This window comes from Aptenodytes patagonicus, chromosome 14 (assembly GCF_965638725.1).
Source record: "Aptenodytes patagonicus chromosome 14, bAptPat1.pri.cur, whole genome shotgun sequence".
Classification (NCBI taxonomy): domain Eukaryota; kingdom Metazoa; phylum Chordata; class Aves; order Sphenisciformes; family Spheniscidae; genus Aptenodytes; species Aptenodytes patagonicus.
Window position 1 is genome coordinate 18528632 of NC_134962.1, and position 17188 is coordinate 18545819.

General features: G+C 49.5%; 1 protein-coding gene across 4 annotated transcripts in view; it reads left to right on the plus strand.

Annotated features, from left to right (window-relative positions):
• The window catches only part of NDRG3 (NDRG family member 3), a 68716-nt gene extending 53950 nt beyond the window's left edge, over positions 1 to 14766 (plus strand). For 2 of the 4 annotated variants that reach the window (XM_076351685.1, XM_076351686.1), the window contains 14 exons: positions 720 to 825; positions 1530 to 1650; positions 2168 to 2230; positions 2559 to 2619; positions 4318 to 4404; positions 4969 to 5025; positions 6228 to 6331; positions 6693 to 6758; positions 8431 to 8482; positions 9887 to 9934; positions 10618 to 10653; positions 10746 to 10797; positions 12650 to 12688; positions 13202 to 14766. In XM_076351685.1, coding sequence (XP_076207800.1) covers positions 720 to 825; positions 1530 to 1650; positions 2168 to 2230; positions 2559 to 2619; positions 4318 to 4404; positions 4969 to 5025; positions 6228 to 6331; positions 6693 to 6758; positions 8431 to 8482; positions 9887 to 9934; positions 10618 to 10653; positions 10746 to 10797; positions 12650 to 12688; positions 13202 to 13380 — 1071 coding nt within the window. In that variant the 3' untranslated portion in view covers positions 13381 to 14766. The remainder of the gene's footprint in view (positions 1 to 719; positions 826 to 1529; positions 1651 to 2167; positions 2231 to 2558; positions 2620 to 4317; positions 4405 to 4968; positions 5026 to 6227; positions 6332 to 6692; positions 6759 to 8430; positions 8483 to 9886; positions 9935 to 10617; positions 10654 to 10745; positions 10798 to 12649; positions 12689 to 13201) is intronic. The other 2 variants (XM_076351687.1, XM_076351688.1) reach the window with 1 other exon arrangement.
• Positions 14767 to 17188: the final 2422 nt, after the last annotated feature.

Consider the following 17188-nt stretch of genomic DNA (forward strand, 5'->3'; position numbering starts at 1 on the left):
AGCAGGTACGTGTGGATCTGTATCCTTCATTTTTAATGCTGTTGAAGGGAAAAGCTGCCACCCGCTCCTCTGTGGATGGGTACAACCTCCCAGGCAGCCAATGATTGGGTCTGCAGAGCTTGAGTCTCTTTGCTGTCCCAGCCATCTGCCTGCTCTCTGTTGTCATGCTGCTTCCAAAACACTCTGGTATGTGGTCCCCACGAGCTGGGGCTGCTGCCAGCCCCTCGGACGTTGCTGTGTCCCCTTGCATCAGCTTGCCTGTGGAAAGGACGTTCCTAGGGGTGTGGTTTGGAGGCACACTGAAAAGAGACTTGTGGGTTGGAGGGAGAGGGATGCCAGCTGGGGAGCAAGGGCTTGGTTGTGGGAGCGGAGCTGCATTTGTGATGCCATGAACCCCTAGAGACAGATGGACACATGACACCTGGCTTCTGCTACAGTGCAGCCATGTCACTAAAGGCCATTGAAATGAGATCTTTGTCACAGGAAGACACAGCCCCAAACCCTTCGCGCATCTGTACAAAAGCAACCTGCTTTTGGCAGTGGTTGGAGAGAGAGATTTGACAGGATTGCAGATTGCAAGAGCTGTACTGAGCCACCAGCGGTGGATAGGAGAGCAATGTTAAAGCGTGGATGAGGCCCTTGCTGCTGGCCCTCAGTTAGGATTTCCTGTAGCGCAGGCAGCACACGTAACACTGAGGCTCCTTCTTCTCTCTCTGCAGGAACATGACATTGAGACAGCTTTCGGAGTGGTCCATGTCACCATGCGGGGCACGCCCAAGGGGAACAGACCTGTCATCCTCACATACCATGACATTGGCCTCAACCGTAAGCCCTTGCATTCCCAGGACCCTGAAAAAGTGGTTGTTCATGGTATTTGCTTTTGAATGGGGGGACCAGTGGGACTGGCCTGGAGCTGAGATGGGACAGGTCGTTCCAGGGTAAAATGATAAAGGTCTGCAGGAGAGAGAGCATGTGGCATGCCCCTGTCTGTTCCAACAGCCCTTGAAAGGTAGGACCAAGGTGGAAAGGTGGAAATAGGTCCACCCACCACACTATAGTGCTCTAGCTGACTTGTTGCACTGTGTGATACAGCTGCCACAGGGCATCCATTCCCTGGATGCCGGGCAGGTGAGAAAGTCCCTTCTACAAGGCTGCAGAAGTAGTGTAATGTTTGTAGCGGGCTCTGCTGCTCTTTCCACATCTTCCCACCCAACATGTACTGTTATGTTCACGCAGGTGCTCCTCAGTATGTACTGTGAGTACCCAAGTGCTGCAAGGCCCTATTTTCCTGGGCATGCATGCTGGGATGTCATTTGTCTGCCTGCCCTCCAGTCATGGCAGTTAACTTTGCTAGGACTTGCTGCTGCATTGCAGTCAATCGGGCACAGCAGCATGCATCACCCAGCATCCATTGCCCTGCAGACTCAACACGGGGGGTGGGCTCAAGCAGGTGTCTGCCATGGTGTTTGGAGGGTGGATTGCAATAAAACTTCAGGAAATGTCTTGTTTCTTTTTTTTTGTTGTTGTAGACAAATCCTGTTTTAACGCATTCTTTAACTTTGAAGACATGCAAGAGATCACTCAGCATTTTGCCGTGTGCCACGTGGATGCACCAGGCCAGCAGGAAGGAGCTCCCCCATTCCCATCAGGGTAAGAGCTCTGCAGAAACCCTTGTTGTTCCAGATGTAGTCTGGACTGAGGTAGCACCCAGTTTAAGCCAACTGGGACTTGCCAGGCTGAGTGTAGTGGGAGGCAGCTTTCAGGAGCAGAGGAAATGGGAAGATGAGGAGGCTTCCCAAGGGGCATTCAGGGAATTTCTCCTATTACTGAGGCATGGGTAAAGCCTTCACTAGTGGTCAGTGCTGGTACCAGCTTTCTGACTTGAGCACGAGCCCAGCACACTGCAGTCTAGCTGGCATTCCTTGCTCCGTCTGTCCATCCTCCCACAGAAGTCTGACTGCCCAGAAAACCACAGCTCTGGTTAGTCTTGCTCTGAGGGATGGGATCCATGCCGTTGGCTGAAATATACAGTATCGTTGCAAAATAATCACCTATGAACGTGCCTGTCAGATGTTCCTTGTCTCTCCTACCTTGGGTAGAACTGGAAGGTAACCTCTGTCAAGGTGTATTTGAAGGTGCTTTGATTTCAGTCTCTCTTGGTTTTCAGGTACCAGTATCCCAGTATGGATGAACTGGCTGAAATGCTGCCCGCTGTTCTGACGCACCTGAAGTAAGTCTCTGAAAGGAAACAGGGTGAGCCAGCTGGATACAGCCATTCCAGCACTTACCTCTATCTCTGCTTGCAACATCTGATATGCTCACTGAGTTGTCCCAAGAGGCCTGAGCATCTCCTAACCTGTGTAACCCTGTCTGGTTGTTATGCTGGGAACAGTCTGCCACATGAGACAATTTATGGCTGCTGCATCATTGCTGGATTGTTTTGAAAATGAACTATAAGTGAACAGCTGGATGCAGAGAGGGGAGAGGCTTTGCCTCTAGGGATGCTTCAGCTGTCAGCTTAAGTTAGCCTTGCTGATTGTGAAATGCCTATATTTCAGCCTGAAAAGCTTCATTGGGATTGGTCTGGGAGCTGGCGCTTATGTCCTCAGCAGGTGTGCAGTAAGTATCTCTTCATTGCCTTGTGACTTATATGAGCTGTGGTCTTCCACTGATCAAACAGACCATTTGTGGGATACCGGCAAAGTAGCAGTAATTACAGTAGGCCTGCAGGGAGCCATGTGAGAGCTACTTCGCATCCAGATGGTTAAACTGGAGCAGCCAAGGCTACTCTGAAGCTATGCCAGACGTGGAAAGATTGTAATGTGATGTCTTTGAGTCAGCAGAGCCCATCCTGGCTGCTAGGAATATCCAGCCTCGTGTCTTCACAAAGACTGGCTGCATAACTGTATGCTGTTTCTAGTGTTTGTGACACCAAACGATTGATTCGGTGATGTGCTATGAACCAGTGCTGATGAGGAACGTGCTTTTTCACTGGAAGGAAGTAGATTTTGCACTCCACCCTTTGACAAGAGAATGCTAGCTTTATCTTGGTACTTCTACATTTCTCTCTAGTGGAGTGTTTATAAGCATGTGAAATCAGTGGACAGGAATTTGCTTGAGTCTTTCAGAGATAGTCTTAAAAAAAAAAAAACAACAGAAATCTGACATTCTCAGTAAAGTTTGCTTCAAGTTGTTGAGTTCAGGGAGTTGCCGATGATTTAGGCCGCTTATTGCTTCTTGAAGCCACTTCACCATGCAGCTGTCCCTCCTACAAAAGGTTCTCTGCTTCCCATTTCCTCCAGTCGGGGTTGAGCCTGGGGCAGTGTGAGGCACTGGTGTTTGCTCTGTTCCTTGCCTTTTGTATCTTGTGTAGTTTTCAGTCTTGAAAATAAGCCTTTGGCCTCAGCTCAGTGAAGTGCCAGAAAGCCCTTGCCATATGCTACCTGGATTGCAGACAGTTTCCTTCTGAGGACAGAGCTGTTTACTTCTGCTTAACCAGTGCTAATCTATACACTGGAGCGGAAAAGCTGCTGTAAAATTTCAGCTGTGGAGTGAGCCTAGAGCTCGAAGTTCTCTGGTTGTGTTAGATTGTTGGGTTTGTGTTTGCAAGCAGTTCTCAAAAGTATTTAGTACCCGTGCTTCCCACACAGACACCCCAAGGTAAACTGCAGGGTGCTGGGGATGCCAGGCTGGAGCAGGGGAAGGGGCGTCTGTGAGCTGGGGGGGCAGTGGGGGTGCCCTCTGGTGAGCCGGGTGCCCCTGCAGCTGGAACTTCCCAGGCCTCTGCTCAGGCTTCAGGTGCTTGCAGGGCCTAAGCACCAATTCCTGTGCCATTTCCCAAATCTTGCCATTTTGCCACATCTCTACTGGGAGACTGCCTCTTCCTTGAGGAGTGGAAGGGAGGTGCTCTCTGGGCACAGGAGGTTTGTCCAGGCCCTTCCTGGAGGTGGCAGACTGGAGCAGAGAGAGTCACTGCTCATAGCCCTGTAGTACACGGGAGTCTGAGCAGGACCTGTGGCTGCACCAGATACATGGGTCACCAGAAGACACTGCTGAGGCCTGCTCAGGCTGCAGGTGCTGTGTGAGCGGTCAATCCCTCAGGGCCAACAACTGAATCAAGTAAGGTCTGGCTGGGAGCCAGCTTTGGACCAGGCTCTGAAAAGGCCGCTGGCTGCCTGGCACAGAAGGAGCTCCCCACTTAGTCTTCATTTTACTCTGTCTTCCTTTTGCAAGAAGCTTTCCAGCTGCTGCACCTGCCGTTGACCAATGTGTGGGCTGAATCATCCTTCTGAGTGTGCCTGTGCTCTCTCCCCACAGCTCAGCCACCCCGACCTGGTGGAGGGACTCGTTCTTATTAATGTTGATCCATGTGCAAAGGGCTGGATTGACTGGGCAGCATCCAAGGTAAGATTCTCCTTCCCCCGCACATCTCCTCTCCACAGTGCTTAATGAACAGTCTGTAGAGTAAGAAGAAAAAGGATAGAGTACAGGAATTTGTTGGTTTATGGCAAAAACTGTACAATCTCATTTCTGTCCCTGCTGCCTTCTCAGTCTGGGTGTAGTACAGCCTCCACCATAGGAGCAGGGGTGGATGTGATCATATGTGAATGAGAAATCTGGGTAAACTACTTGGAGATGAGTGGCTGTTGAGCACTCAGCTTTCCTCTGATTTAGTACTCATGCTTGCAGGCTTCATTTGGCTGAGGTTGAATGGATCTTTTAATTACTCTGTTATTCTGGCCACTTGCAGTTATTCAGGGTTCCAAGTTTCTGGAGAGCTGTGTGTTGTGTGTGCACAGGCTTCTTTGGAAGCTTGCACGCCCATCCCAAGCTTCAGGCATTTGTTTCTTATATCGCTTGAATAGTTTCTTTGTTATTTTCTTTACTCTGAGGAGCTGCTTTGAAATTTGTAATGAAACTGCATTTTCCGGTTACTCTACCTTGTCCTCATTCACGGTCACTCTTCAGTTTTCAGGCTGGACAACCAACATAGTGGATATTGTCTTGGCGCATCATTTTGGCCATGTAAGTACCCAGCAGGTGTTAATGTTGCCCATGCAACTGTACATGGAGCTATAACTTCTCTAGGTACCTGCTCTGAAATAGCTCTGGTCCATCAAATAAGGGTTGCTGCAGATAGTACTATCGTCTCTGTGTGGCAAGCTCGCATCAGGGCTTTGCACAGTGCGGGGAGCATGCACATCGTCACGCTTGCCCTAACTGTCTCCAGACTCCAGACATGTTAAGGAAGTAGTGTCCCACACACTAGTGCTAGAGCTCCTGTCTTCGTGGTCCCCAGGCAACTGTCTGCAGAAACAAGTGGCAGCTGGTTCTCTGTAGCCAGCATGGAAGCATGTGGGCTGTGGGTAGAGCACAGATCAGCTGGGAGTTGACAGTGGGATATTGTATGTGTCCAGATGTTGAACTGCTGCATTCTGCTCTTCATCTTCCCCTTCAGTGTCAGCCGAGGCAAACCAGCCCCTCCTGAAAACTTTGGATACAGCAATGTCTTCTGTTTGGGATTTGCTGGCTCCCAACCAGCAAGCTTACTGGGCAACTGAAAGGGTGTGTGCCTCATGCACACTATATATGACATACAGCAGATCAGTCCTTGACCTGGAGCCCTCCTGCAACAACACACATGAGCATGGGAAGGAGTCGCATAGCTTCCTCCTGCTTAGAGCACATGCTGTTCTCGCCCCGCTTTCAAGCCCCTTCATTATATGTAGTGCTTCCTTGCACTCCCTTTTCTCTCTGTCTTTCTCTAGCTCTCATTGGAATGCAGTTTCTTTGTAGAACTGGGTGTTGGGATTAAATTTTCCTTTGGTCCCAGTCTTGGGGCTTACCTGTAAAGCTTTGCTTCTTTAACATTAAGCATAAGCGGAAGACCTTCCTAAAATAGTGTGATTTGTATCTGTATAAGCATTACTGAGGCTCGGGAGCTAACTTATCCCATCTCAGGATACCTTTGTACTCCTGCAGCAGCATGTGCGCTGCCATTTATAAAAGTGTAGTCACATTACCAAAGTACAGCACTTAACAGTCATGTCACAGAAACATTTAATGTAGCCTAGGCACTAATGGAGTCGCTGCCCTCTGTGTTATTGTTCACAGGGGAACGACGTGTATGGAGGCAGTTTAATGCTTCAGTATTTTTATGAGTATCATGTCTTTACTTGTGAAAAAGATGATGTTCCCTGTCTTTCAATTCTTCTGCTTTTGTACAGGAGGAACTGCAGGCAAATCTAGATTTGATCCAAACGTACAGGCTTCATATCGCACAGGACATTAACCAAGATAACCTTCAGCTGTTCCTCACCTCATACAACAGGTACAGGATACCTTTTTGCCTGATAGGTTGCTCCCATAGCTTCCATGCTCAGTAGATTTGCTGCCATATGTATTATTCTATTGGATATTATGTCATATGAACCTTTTTCCTAAGCCTAGTCTTCAGCCGTTATCCTGAGCCAAGCTCAGCCTCATGCCTGGATGACCCTTTCACACCTCAGTAGATCATCTCTCTAGGTGCACAGCAAGCTTGCCATGAGAGCATGGATCCTGTTTTCTGGCAGTTACTGCTGGGAGTCCTGCTCGTGGCATGACACAGGGAGTGATATGGAGCCAGCACTCCCACAATAACCAGTTTCCTCTGCTGATTTGATGGAGAATTGTTCTGTTTTGTCTTTCAGTCGTAGAGACCTGGAAATTGAGAGACCAGTTCTTGGCATCAATGAAAATACTGCAAAAACACTCAAGTAAGTTGCTCTGAATCAGCCTGTATCAGTTACTTACTGGTCAGTCCCTTCAGCAGAAAAGCTGTTGCTGCTTCTCAGCAAGAACCCCACAAGCCCAAATGCTGGGAAGACTCTTCAGACTGTCCTAGGCTTTGGTTCCGTGCTGTCAGCTAGAGTGGGGCAGAAAAGTGTCTGGAAGCCCTTTCATTAAGAACACACTGAGATTCTCCAGAAGGCAGGGTCAGTGGAGTAAGTGTATCCACCCAGCAGTCACTGTACTTGCTGAGCTGTTAGTTTGGTTGTTTTGCATGCATAATTAGGGAGGCAGGTTTTTATTTGTTGCCACTGACTGCCTTCCCCCACCTTGCCAAAAAAAGTAGTTACCTGCACAATTCTCCCAGAGATGGCAGTGGGTTCTGAATGCAGAGAATGCAATGGTGTTTTCCCACCTTGACAGCGACTCTTTCATCTGGGAGGGGATAGTCTGTGCAGGGTACAGCTGAGAAGGGACAGACACTGGAGAACTAGTGATAAGTGTAGAGAACTACTTCCTCAGCACAGAAGAAGTATAAGTAAATTTTCAGATTCCAAGCAAGAAAGCAAAAGGGGCAAATTATCTCCAATGTGTAGAGCACATGAAGACTGCGAATTGCAGTGCTGAGGCAGGATGCCTGGGCTGGGCTAGAGACTGCTGCCCAGGCTCTGCTCTTCGGTCCTTGGAAATTGTATGGACTTCTGCTCCTGTCAGTCCCAGGAATGTTTTAGGCATCCACAGCCAAACCCTCTAGATCTTGGCTAACCTAAAAGAGGTGGATTTTCCTGCTTGGTCTCCAGGCAAAGCCAATCGTCATGCAGGCAGCTGTAAGTCACAGAGCACTGTCTGTCCATTCAAGTGACTCACAGGGATCTGCAGACCCTTAAAATATTTCTTGTGGAAGTGTGGATCTCTGTGCCAGTAGACTTGCATATAGATCCTCTGTCTCCTTAGAGGTGGTACTCCACTGGCTCTGAGGTCTGTGGTTCACAGCCTCTGTAGTCTAATTTTTGTCATCTAGTCAACACAAAAAAGTGGGGCCTCTAGCCACCCCTTTCTTACCTTGCTCTGTAAATGAATAGTGTAAATTCACAGCCACTTGGTCAGTGACCTTCTGTGTATGTTTTACACATTGAGTGTTAATTGTTCTTCTAGAATTACAATACATATAAAAATGGATATGAAGGCACAGATTTGCCAACAGAGGCTTTGATATCGTGACATTTTTCAGTATATCCCCCGACATCTTTTGTGTTTCTTTCTAAAATCCAAACCAAAATACAGTGCTGAGCAGTAGCCAGCCTCAGAAGCATTAAACTCTGTTGGATGTGGTTATTCTTAAATTCCTAACAGATGTTCATTTCAGAGAGTATGATCCCTTTTGCAGCCTGGGATGGTGTTTCTCCCAGCCCTAGGCACATCTTTTAACATGTGTGCAACAGTAGTGGTAGTTGGTGTGCATGGAGGGGACAGTATGGGTGCGTGTGCAAGCCCTGGAGGATGTTCTGGTGCAACAAAATGCCATGATGTGGTGGCAGGTAGGGATTTTGCTAAGCGTTGTTAACCTTTCATGAGGCTGTTGCTTCACAGAGTTCAACCTTCTCAGAAATCCCTCAGATGCACTGTGAGTAACATCTCTCCATTTTGGGTTTTGACCAGGTGCCCTGCCTTGCTAGTGGTTGGTGACAATTCACCTGCCGTGGAAGCAGTGGTACGTATATGTGAACTCTTTCCTCTCATGACATTAGCCCCACAAATCACTTAGCAAACCTGCCTCACCCAGAACTAGTCACAGAAAGTGGCTCTTTGTCCCAAGCTCTTTTCTAGTCACCCAGCTATTGAGACCTGTCAGCCACTAGTGGGAGAGCCGAGGCTGGGGAGGCTTAGTGGCCCTGCAGGGCAGCTCTAAGGTGAGGATGGCAGGATCTGAGTAAGAGTCCTTGTGCCCAAGCATCTTGCTCAACAAGTGATGCAGAGGACCCCTTTCAGGTACTTGTGTCTTTTCCCGAGCTCTGCCAGGCTGCTGCCTGGAGTTCAGTTCAAGTTATGAATTAATGTTCTCTTGCTGTTGTACTGAGGCTACCTGGGGTTTAAAAATCAGCAGCGTGACTCCAATTCCTGTGGTGGGGAGTCACACAGAGCTCTGCAAAAGCACTGTATCATAGGGAAGGCAGTACTTAGAAGCATCTCCTTCCTGTTGTTCTCTGCAGACACGTATAACCCACTTCCCTCCCAGCACAGTTATAAATGGGGCATGGCACAGTGCAGCATGGTTGCAGTGGATGTTGCTCCTCCCCTTCAGCCAGTGATTGTGGGGTTTGTGAACAAAAGAAGTTGTCTTAAGAAACTGTGGAAGAGTGTAGGAGTCTGGGTCCTAAAGCAGTAGCTTGCACCTAGGAGCTGTGCGTGGAGAACTACTGCAGGGCTTTTTCTGGTCATGGCCTGTTGCCTTTTCATCAGTCTGTTTGGTCTGGAAGTCTGAGACATTCTCCAAGTTTTGACTTTGCTAGGATAATATTCCTGAGGATTCTCATTGCTTCCCAGCCACAGCTGGGGGACAGAATAGGGTCTTCTGGATCTTGGCTTGCCTATCTGGTTGCCCAGGTTCCCAGCTCATAGTAATCTCCCCTGCTGGGGTTGCTTTTTCTAAGGGCCCCCACCTATTCCCTTTTTTTGCAGCAGCCTTACAGAGAAGAGGTGGCTGTGGCCTCCTTGTCTGGCCAGGGGGTTGAGTGATCTCCCTCTGTGCTGCACTGCACAGAAGTCTCCTTCCTTCCCAGTCTTGCTGTCAGAAGGTGCTCCAGGGTTTCATGGTGCATCCCCAAAACCAGGGGATGATTTCCCTTGGAAGTCACAGCCCTACCTCTCAGAACAGTGACATTCTGTCACCACAAGGTCCCCTTGGATGGGAACACCTGCCTTTCCTCTCTGCATCTTTCATTCATTGTTCTCTTCCTACATGCTCTCTGCTTTCTTGCTCTGTCCTGCTTGGCCCCAGAGAAGCTCCCATTGCTGAAGACAGCCACTGCCTCTGGTGCGGCTGCCGTGCATTTTACATCTGACTCCTCAAGTTTTCTGTGTGATACCATGTCCTTCTTTCCTCCTTTTATTTTAGGTTGAATGCAATTCACGTCTTGACCCAACCAAAACTACCCTTCTGAAGGTGAGTGCCACTCCAGAATCATTCCAGCCTGCACAAAGACATTATTTTTGCTGAGGCCAGCTCCACTTAGGTTTTTGCATTCCATACATTTAGCTTTAAGAACTTTGTGGATCATCATTCAGGGCTGTGTTCTCTCCTGCATGGAGCCAGACTTGGGAGAGAAAAGTTTGTCAGGGGTCCCTGAATCCCTGCTTTATGGCCACTTCTCTGTTATCTTCAACCGGCAGGGAAGACCTGCTGAGAGTTAGCAGAGGTGCCCTGCCTCCACCCTGCTCTCTCCCAGCAACAACACCGTTTTTTCTAGCTTTATACCAGTCCTTCCATTCCTCACCTATGGCGCTGCAGTGTGCCAGACAGCTGCTGTATAGAAGTGTAAAGTGACAGGTTTGGGAAGAGTGGCAGGAGGAGCCAGGGCGGTGGAGGGTTACTCCTGGGCTTCTAGAGTATGGCCTGAGATCACTTGGTAATATGGCCTCCAAGGTGCTGGGTTCCTTCAGACTCCCAGAAGACATATCACCAGGCCTTGCTTCGGCTTTAGAGACAAGATGGTAGAAGTGTGCCTCATGTAGCAGTGCAGCCTGGTGCCATCAGCCCCGGTGGGGTGGGCAGTGCTGGCACGGTTCTGGGGTTGTCCTCCTGGGGTAGGAAGGATGGTTCAACCTCCCTTTTGTTTCCTGTTACAGATGGCTGACTGCGGGGGCCTGCCCCAAGTGGTTCAGGTGAGAAACGCCTCTCGACTGTCCCACAGCACTTGAGTTGTACAGAGCCGCTTGCTCTGCTCGCCCTAAAGCTGCACTTTCTGTTTCCACAGCCTGGCAAGCTGACTGAAGCCTTCAAGTACTTTGTGCAGGGAATGGGCTACAGTAAGTGGCAAACAAAATTTTCTGGTTTGGAGCGGGGTTGTTGTGAAGGGAACTCAGCCTTTCTGGTCCATCTGAGCCCATTGGCATCTGTGTCCCCACCTGTGAGTTAGTGTGGTTGCCAGGAGATCCATCCACGCTGGAAATCAACTAGTGTGCTACAAGCCTTAGCAAAACAATGTTGTTCCCTGACCTGTGTTTAATCCGCACTGCAGCTGGAGTGGTGACCCCTTTTTGGTTGCTGGTGTTGGTAAAACCTTGTAAGTCCGTCTTTGTGCCAGTCCAGAAAAGAGTGCTCCCAAGATCGGTAAATCTTCTGAAATCTTCTGTGCATACCTTCTCCGGAGGGGAAGGAATTAGCAGTACAGCCTCATGGTTGTGATGGGTACATGAGAGCTCTTTCCTTTCTCCTCAGACATACCTATTTCTTTCAGACTCTCACCAGGGGTAAGCGATATCTCAGAATGAAACCCTCTAATGGCAGAACAGAGAGCGGGGTGACTTCTGAGACACCTGGGGAGCCCAGAGGGAGCTGTGCTTTGATCCAGTGCATGCTCTGCCCTATGTCTTCCTCCTTGTGCTTGGAGGCAGAAGATCTTGTGTCAGGCTGACAGCTGTTCAGCTCCCCTGCCCTCAGTACTCCAGAGACTGGGGGACTTCAGGAGAAGGGCTTCTCAGTGCACTAAAGCAACTCTGTCTCCATTGCAGGCACCTTGGCACAGCTCTGTCTTGCCTGCCAGGGGTAGGAGTTCTCTTCTCTGGATGATGAACCTTCAAAAGCTGGAATTATGGGAGGGGTTGGTTCACGTGACTGGTTAACCACCAGCATGGCCACCGTGGCAGCTGTGACACTCCCAATGGTCTCCACACGGCCAGAAGTTCTTTGCCAACTCATGGGCGTCAGGGCTCAGAAGAAGCTGTGCTTTTCCTTAGAGCTATGTGTAGTTGGCATGAATGTAGTAGGACAATTGTGTTTTCCAAGGCTAGCCAGAAGAACCTGGTCCTACAGAGGAGGGTGCCATGTGAGAAGGCTCCCTCAGCCTCACAGCCTGAGAGCTTTTCAATGTTCACATCTCTTGTGTTCCTGGTGTTCTAAGTCAGCAAGTGCTGTCATCAGAGCAAGGACTTCAGCAGCACTTTGGGGGTCAAATCTCTTGCAAATAGGATGCGCAGCTCTGGGGAAGGACGGGGTAATTTTCTATTTCCAGAATTAGTAGCTAGTCCCAGAATGGTTTGGGCAAGACTGTCTTGGCACTGCTGAGCTTGGCCAGCAAGGTCTCCTCTCTCAGGGAGAACAAGAGAGAAGCAAATCAGCAGCTTGCCATTTCTAGAAAGGCACAAGCCAGTTCCTCAACAGCTATTCTTGTGCCTTCTGCACATTGGCTAAAACAGTTGGGCCTGCCTGTGCTGACACTGCAGGTGGAAGGTAATGCCTTGCAGGAGGCTTGTAGCAGAAATCTGATGCTGTCAACTCAAGGAAAGACATGAATTTCTGTTCCGTATCTGGAGTTAGAGAGTATACCCCAGTTTCCCCACCATAGGAAAATGACATGTCTGTTGAGCAGTTGTGTTGTGTACAGTGGGGAGGTAGGGTCACCAGGTACGCTGCAATTTCCAGCTAAAGGCATTGAAGAGATCTGGCCCTGATGGATTTTTGGGTCAGTTTGGCATCTCCCCGAGATGCTCATTAGCAGCTGTTTTCACAAATATTGGGAGCTTTCAGTGCAGTGTGTGAGCTGGGAGTGGAAGGCAAAGTAGCTGGGGATCCCAGGAGCAATGCAGCTGCTAGTCACACACCGCAACTAATTGGCTCTTTCCTGTATTCATCCCTTTCCTTGTCTCATGTTGTTTCCAGTCCCTTATGTGCAGCTCAGCCACCTAAGCACTGAGTCAGGTACCTTCAACTGTGCATCCGCCTCGGCAGAAGTCTGTGTACTGAGTTGAATGATTCTTCGGGTGCATTGCTCTGTCTCGGCATGTCCTGCTGGCCTGCTGTGAGCTAGGCTGATCCATTGTACAACGTGTATGCTATGGTTTTTCACCTTTCATTTGTATTTTGTTGATTGTTGCATGACTTCAGCTCTGTGGTTTTCTAGAGTGACGAGACTGACTTTCAAAAGGTCATTTGTACAACAGCTGCCTTGGTTCGCACAGACACTCACCATGACTGCACTTGCAAATGATCAGTTACACTTCTGGCATTCGCTCACCTTGGACCTTTTGAAATTGGGCCTTAAACACCTTGCTTTAGACGTGCAAAGACTTAATTTTGGCAGTGAAGAGTGAGTTTTCTTCCTGAGGGTGTAGCTCTTTTTGTGCTTACCCAGTGACACATATCTGAGTGACTGTGATACTTGCTCTAGGAACTTCCTCCTTTGCTAAGTCCCACGCCTGTTCTTTCTTGCAGTGCCAGCAGCTAGTATGACCAGGCTGATGCGCTCCCGTACTCACTCCTCCTCTAGCGTGGGCTCTGGGGAGAGTGTCCGCAGCCGGTCTCATACCAGCAACCATGGTGAAGGAAGTGCTGGAACCCCAGAAGGAATTGACCTCCAGGATGCACCTCAAACCATGGAAGTATCCTGTTAGGCAGGAACCCCTCTTCTGGATTCAGACAACTCCACTTGCCCCCACTGAACCCACGCAGAATCTAGCATTTCATCCAAAATGGCATTAACTGTTCTCTCTAACTTGTGCATGCCCATCTGAGCTGCCACCTTCTTGGTAGTTTGTACTTGGCATTACTTTGGTCCTTTCTGTATGCCCTTGGCATCAGAGCCTCTTTAAAACTCATTAACATTCCGCAGTCTTAGTAAGTCACGTTACTGTACATGCTGATACCATCTCCTGTCTGTGCTGTATATCAATCCAGATGACAGCCGTTGTCTTCCCTGTTCATTTAAATATAATTTCTGTGGCTTTGTGAGGTTTAGAATTGCTTTCTAGTCGTGCTTCCGCTAAAGGACCCTTGTGGTGCAGTTGGTATGGCATCTGTGGGACGTGGGAAAGCAAGACCATGATGATGTGAAACTCCAGGCGCTGGAGCAGGTGATGCTCTTTGGCAGAGCTGTGCCTGGAGTGCAGAACCCACCAGAAGGTCTTTGTGTTCCCAGGACTCTTGGCATGCCAGGCAGCCATGGGGAAAACAAATGGTCAGAAATACTGTCTTGGTCTCATCTCTGTATTTGTGTTAAGAAGGAGCAGAGTGATTTCTTACCTGAGCCTCCTGAAAGGGCAAAGCAATTAACAAGTAAACTTACACTAACCGAGATGCACTATTAACCGAGTACAAGGGATTAAACTACAGCAGCCCTGGCTTCCAGACCACCTCTGCTGACCCTCTGCCTCTCCTGCAGAAGGGCCGGATGCAGTTAACACCTAGTCACTGTTCTACCCTGGCACAGGTGAATCTTTAACATCAAGTTGGTTGTGAAATGGGCAGCAGTGCTCCTTGCCAGGTGGAGATCCAGAAATCTCCTGCACTGCCAGCTCTGCTTCCCGCTGCTGCCAGCCCCAGGCAGGGTGTCTGCACAGGGTATTAACCGAGGCTCAGGAAATACCAGTGAATGTAAATGACTGCCAGCTGATACACAGTTCATGTGAGTCAGGTCAGAAGTGCGAGCAGTGAATTCCTCTGTGCAGGTACTATTTACTGTCTTCGTGGAATTCACAGTTCTGCTGCCTTTTTACAGCTGGCTGGGTCACAGAGGGTGGGGGGCAAATGCCTGCTGCGTGCCAGGGTCTAGCTGTTAATGGGAGAAAAGGGATGAGTGGTCAGGCTACTACAGGTCTTGATAGATGAGCAAAACATCCTTTCTTAACTGTTGAGCAGTCCTGACTCACTGGGAGCCAGCTCCTCCGAGGGTCACGCTCATGTTCTGCTCCATTTCAGGTAGGGAATGGGACTGGGAGGCTCTGCCTGAGGGGGACTTTGTACCAGTTATTAAATAAAGCTATAACTGAGTTTCATTGTTACCCTGTGTGCTTGTGGTGTTTCTCTTGGCATGACCTGACACCCCGGCCGGTTTTGTCGGTTTTGGTGTCTCCTACCCTGATGGGCAAACTCTTTCCCGTGGAAGGGGTAGCACTGGCCACCTCTTGAAGAGGCGTCCTTGCGGCCATGCAGGAGCAGTGTGGTCGGGTGGCCCCATGTCCCCTGCAAGAGGCTGTCTGAAGGTGCTGGAGAGCTGGCTTCTGTGAAAATGCAAAAAGAAACTTCCAGCTTTGATAGAGTGGAGACTAAACAACAGGTTTGCTGCAAAACACGCACACTGCCAAGAATCGCCTCCAAAGAAAGGCAAGCGCTAGGAGCCACCTTCCCTGGTGAACAGTGCTCTGCCCCAGCGTGTTTTATGGGTATAACACAAAGTTAACCTGTAAACCCTGTGACGAGGCAGTTGTCGTGACACGAAAAGGCAGAGGGCGGTTTGGAAGGCAGCGTGAGGTCTGTTGGCACGTCCGCCCCCTGCGCCGCAGCCAGGTGCAGGTGGAGCAACGCGCAGCAGCCGGTCGTTTAACACAACCGTTTCTTCATCTTCTGCTTTTCAGATCCAGCTTTTGCTCTCAAGTTTCAGATGTCTGTCATCTTACTTTCACAGAAAGCTAGCTGGGAGTGAAGAGGGGTTAAACTGTTGGTCACAGATTAGTCCGGGTCTTGCTGTCATGCCCACGGGGTGGACTCCTGCAGCCTCCTGCTCTGGGGAAGGTCTGCGCGGGAGAGGTCATTGCAGGAAATGAGACTGTTCTCATGAAACGCAAACTGAATGAAAGGTGAGAAATGGGAAAAATTGGCCAGTTGTATTAATGAGCGAGTAGTGAATTGACAGAGTGATTAAATGAACAAAAATGTAAGTTTGAGTCTGTAGAATACAGGAGACTACCAAAGAGACCAGGCCACCAGATACCACGTGAAGTTCATTGCTGCTAAATGCAAGTGCTGGTTGCAAAGCAACGTACGCAGGAGAAGAACAGATGTGCATGCAGCACTGTGATTTATTGCCAGCTAACTACACTGAGAAACGATTCTTCCTTGAGTTCCCTTTTGAAAATAGAGCAACAGACCAAAAGAAAGGCAAACAATATTAAAATGACAGTGAAATGAGTTAGAGGAAATAATACCACAGGAGGGGTTGGTGTGAGCTCGCCGAGTACTGTTTATGATGTGGAGCAGGAGAGCTCAGAGCTACAGGCTGCCTGTGGACAAGGAACCCAGGAGAGTAAATAGATGAGATTTTAGCAATTTGGAAGGGGGATGATTAAGAAGAGAGTTTTGTTGCCACGGTGGTTCATAGGCACAAGCCAGGCAAGATTTGTAGTAAGGGTTGGCATATATTTTATTACCCCAAGGATAACTGGAAAAAGTAAACTTGTTTTCACATAAGCAAGTGCTTTTCCTGGTAAAAATACAAAAAAAATCAAAGCTAAATACAAGTTGAGAAATGAGTTTAATAAAGGACAAAATGTTTCTTTGGGTGGCAAGAGCAATGCCAACCAAATCCAGGAGCAGAGCTTGAGCTCAGGACAGGCTTCCCTGGGCTGGGATCCCGAACCACACCGGCACTGGTCCCGCTAGCTGCTGGGGTGTGAGCTGGAGACCCGCCGGCTGGGGGGGACGTGGTTGTGCATTTCCACACCTGGAGGGGCCGCACTGAGGTTAGAGTCAGTCCCTGTGCAATACCTGAGTGTTTCCTAGACCTCTTTCTTCTGGCTGGAGTTGGCATGCCTGGGGAGGGGTGCTCAGCAGGGGGGTGGGCAGGTGGACGGAGCCAGCTCTTTCCAGCTCTCCCAGACCCTTAGGACTGAACTCCCAATTGCTCAAAATCTTGGGACAAGCTCATTCAGCGGCACTCCCAGCCCGAGCTCCCAAATCTTTGTAGCAGTGAAAGTGTGCATCCTTTTCTTCAGCAGCACGGGGTGAGTCTCGCTGAGCTCAGCTCTGCTGAAGGTTTCTCTGGGGTCTCTTGGGTCTCTTGGTCGAGGGGGGGGCAACAGCCCTGTGTGCCTCATTCCCACCCATGCATTAAGATAAAGCCCCTTTGCCCAGCCCCACTGTCCAGGTTGGGGAGGGGTGACTGGGGCCCCCATTTTATTCACAAGCACTAAACCAAGAAGGTGCTGGGCAGCACAGAGCTGGGCTTGGAGATGAGCTGCATTTGGGACAGGTCATGGCACACGAAGGGTTGTCCCTTACAACCCTGCAGACCCCAGTGGGGCTTCACTACCAGTTCCAGGAGCAAATGAATCTTCTCCCAAACATAACCGACCCCTTGCAAGCCAGCAGCGTCTGAGCTCAGAGCAGGCTCAGGGGAGGCCCTGAACCCCAACAGCCGCGCGAGGCCTGGGCAGGTGGCTGCTTTTGATAAAAAATAAAAACAAAAAAACTCCCCACAAACAAACA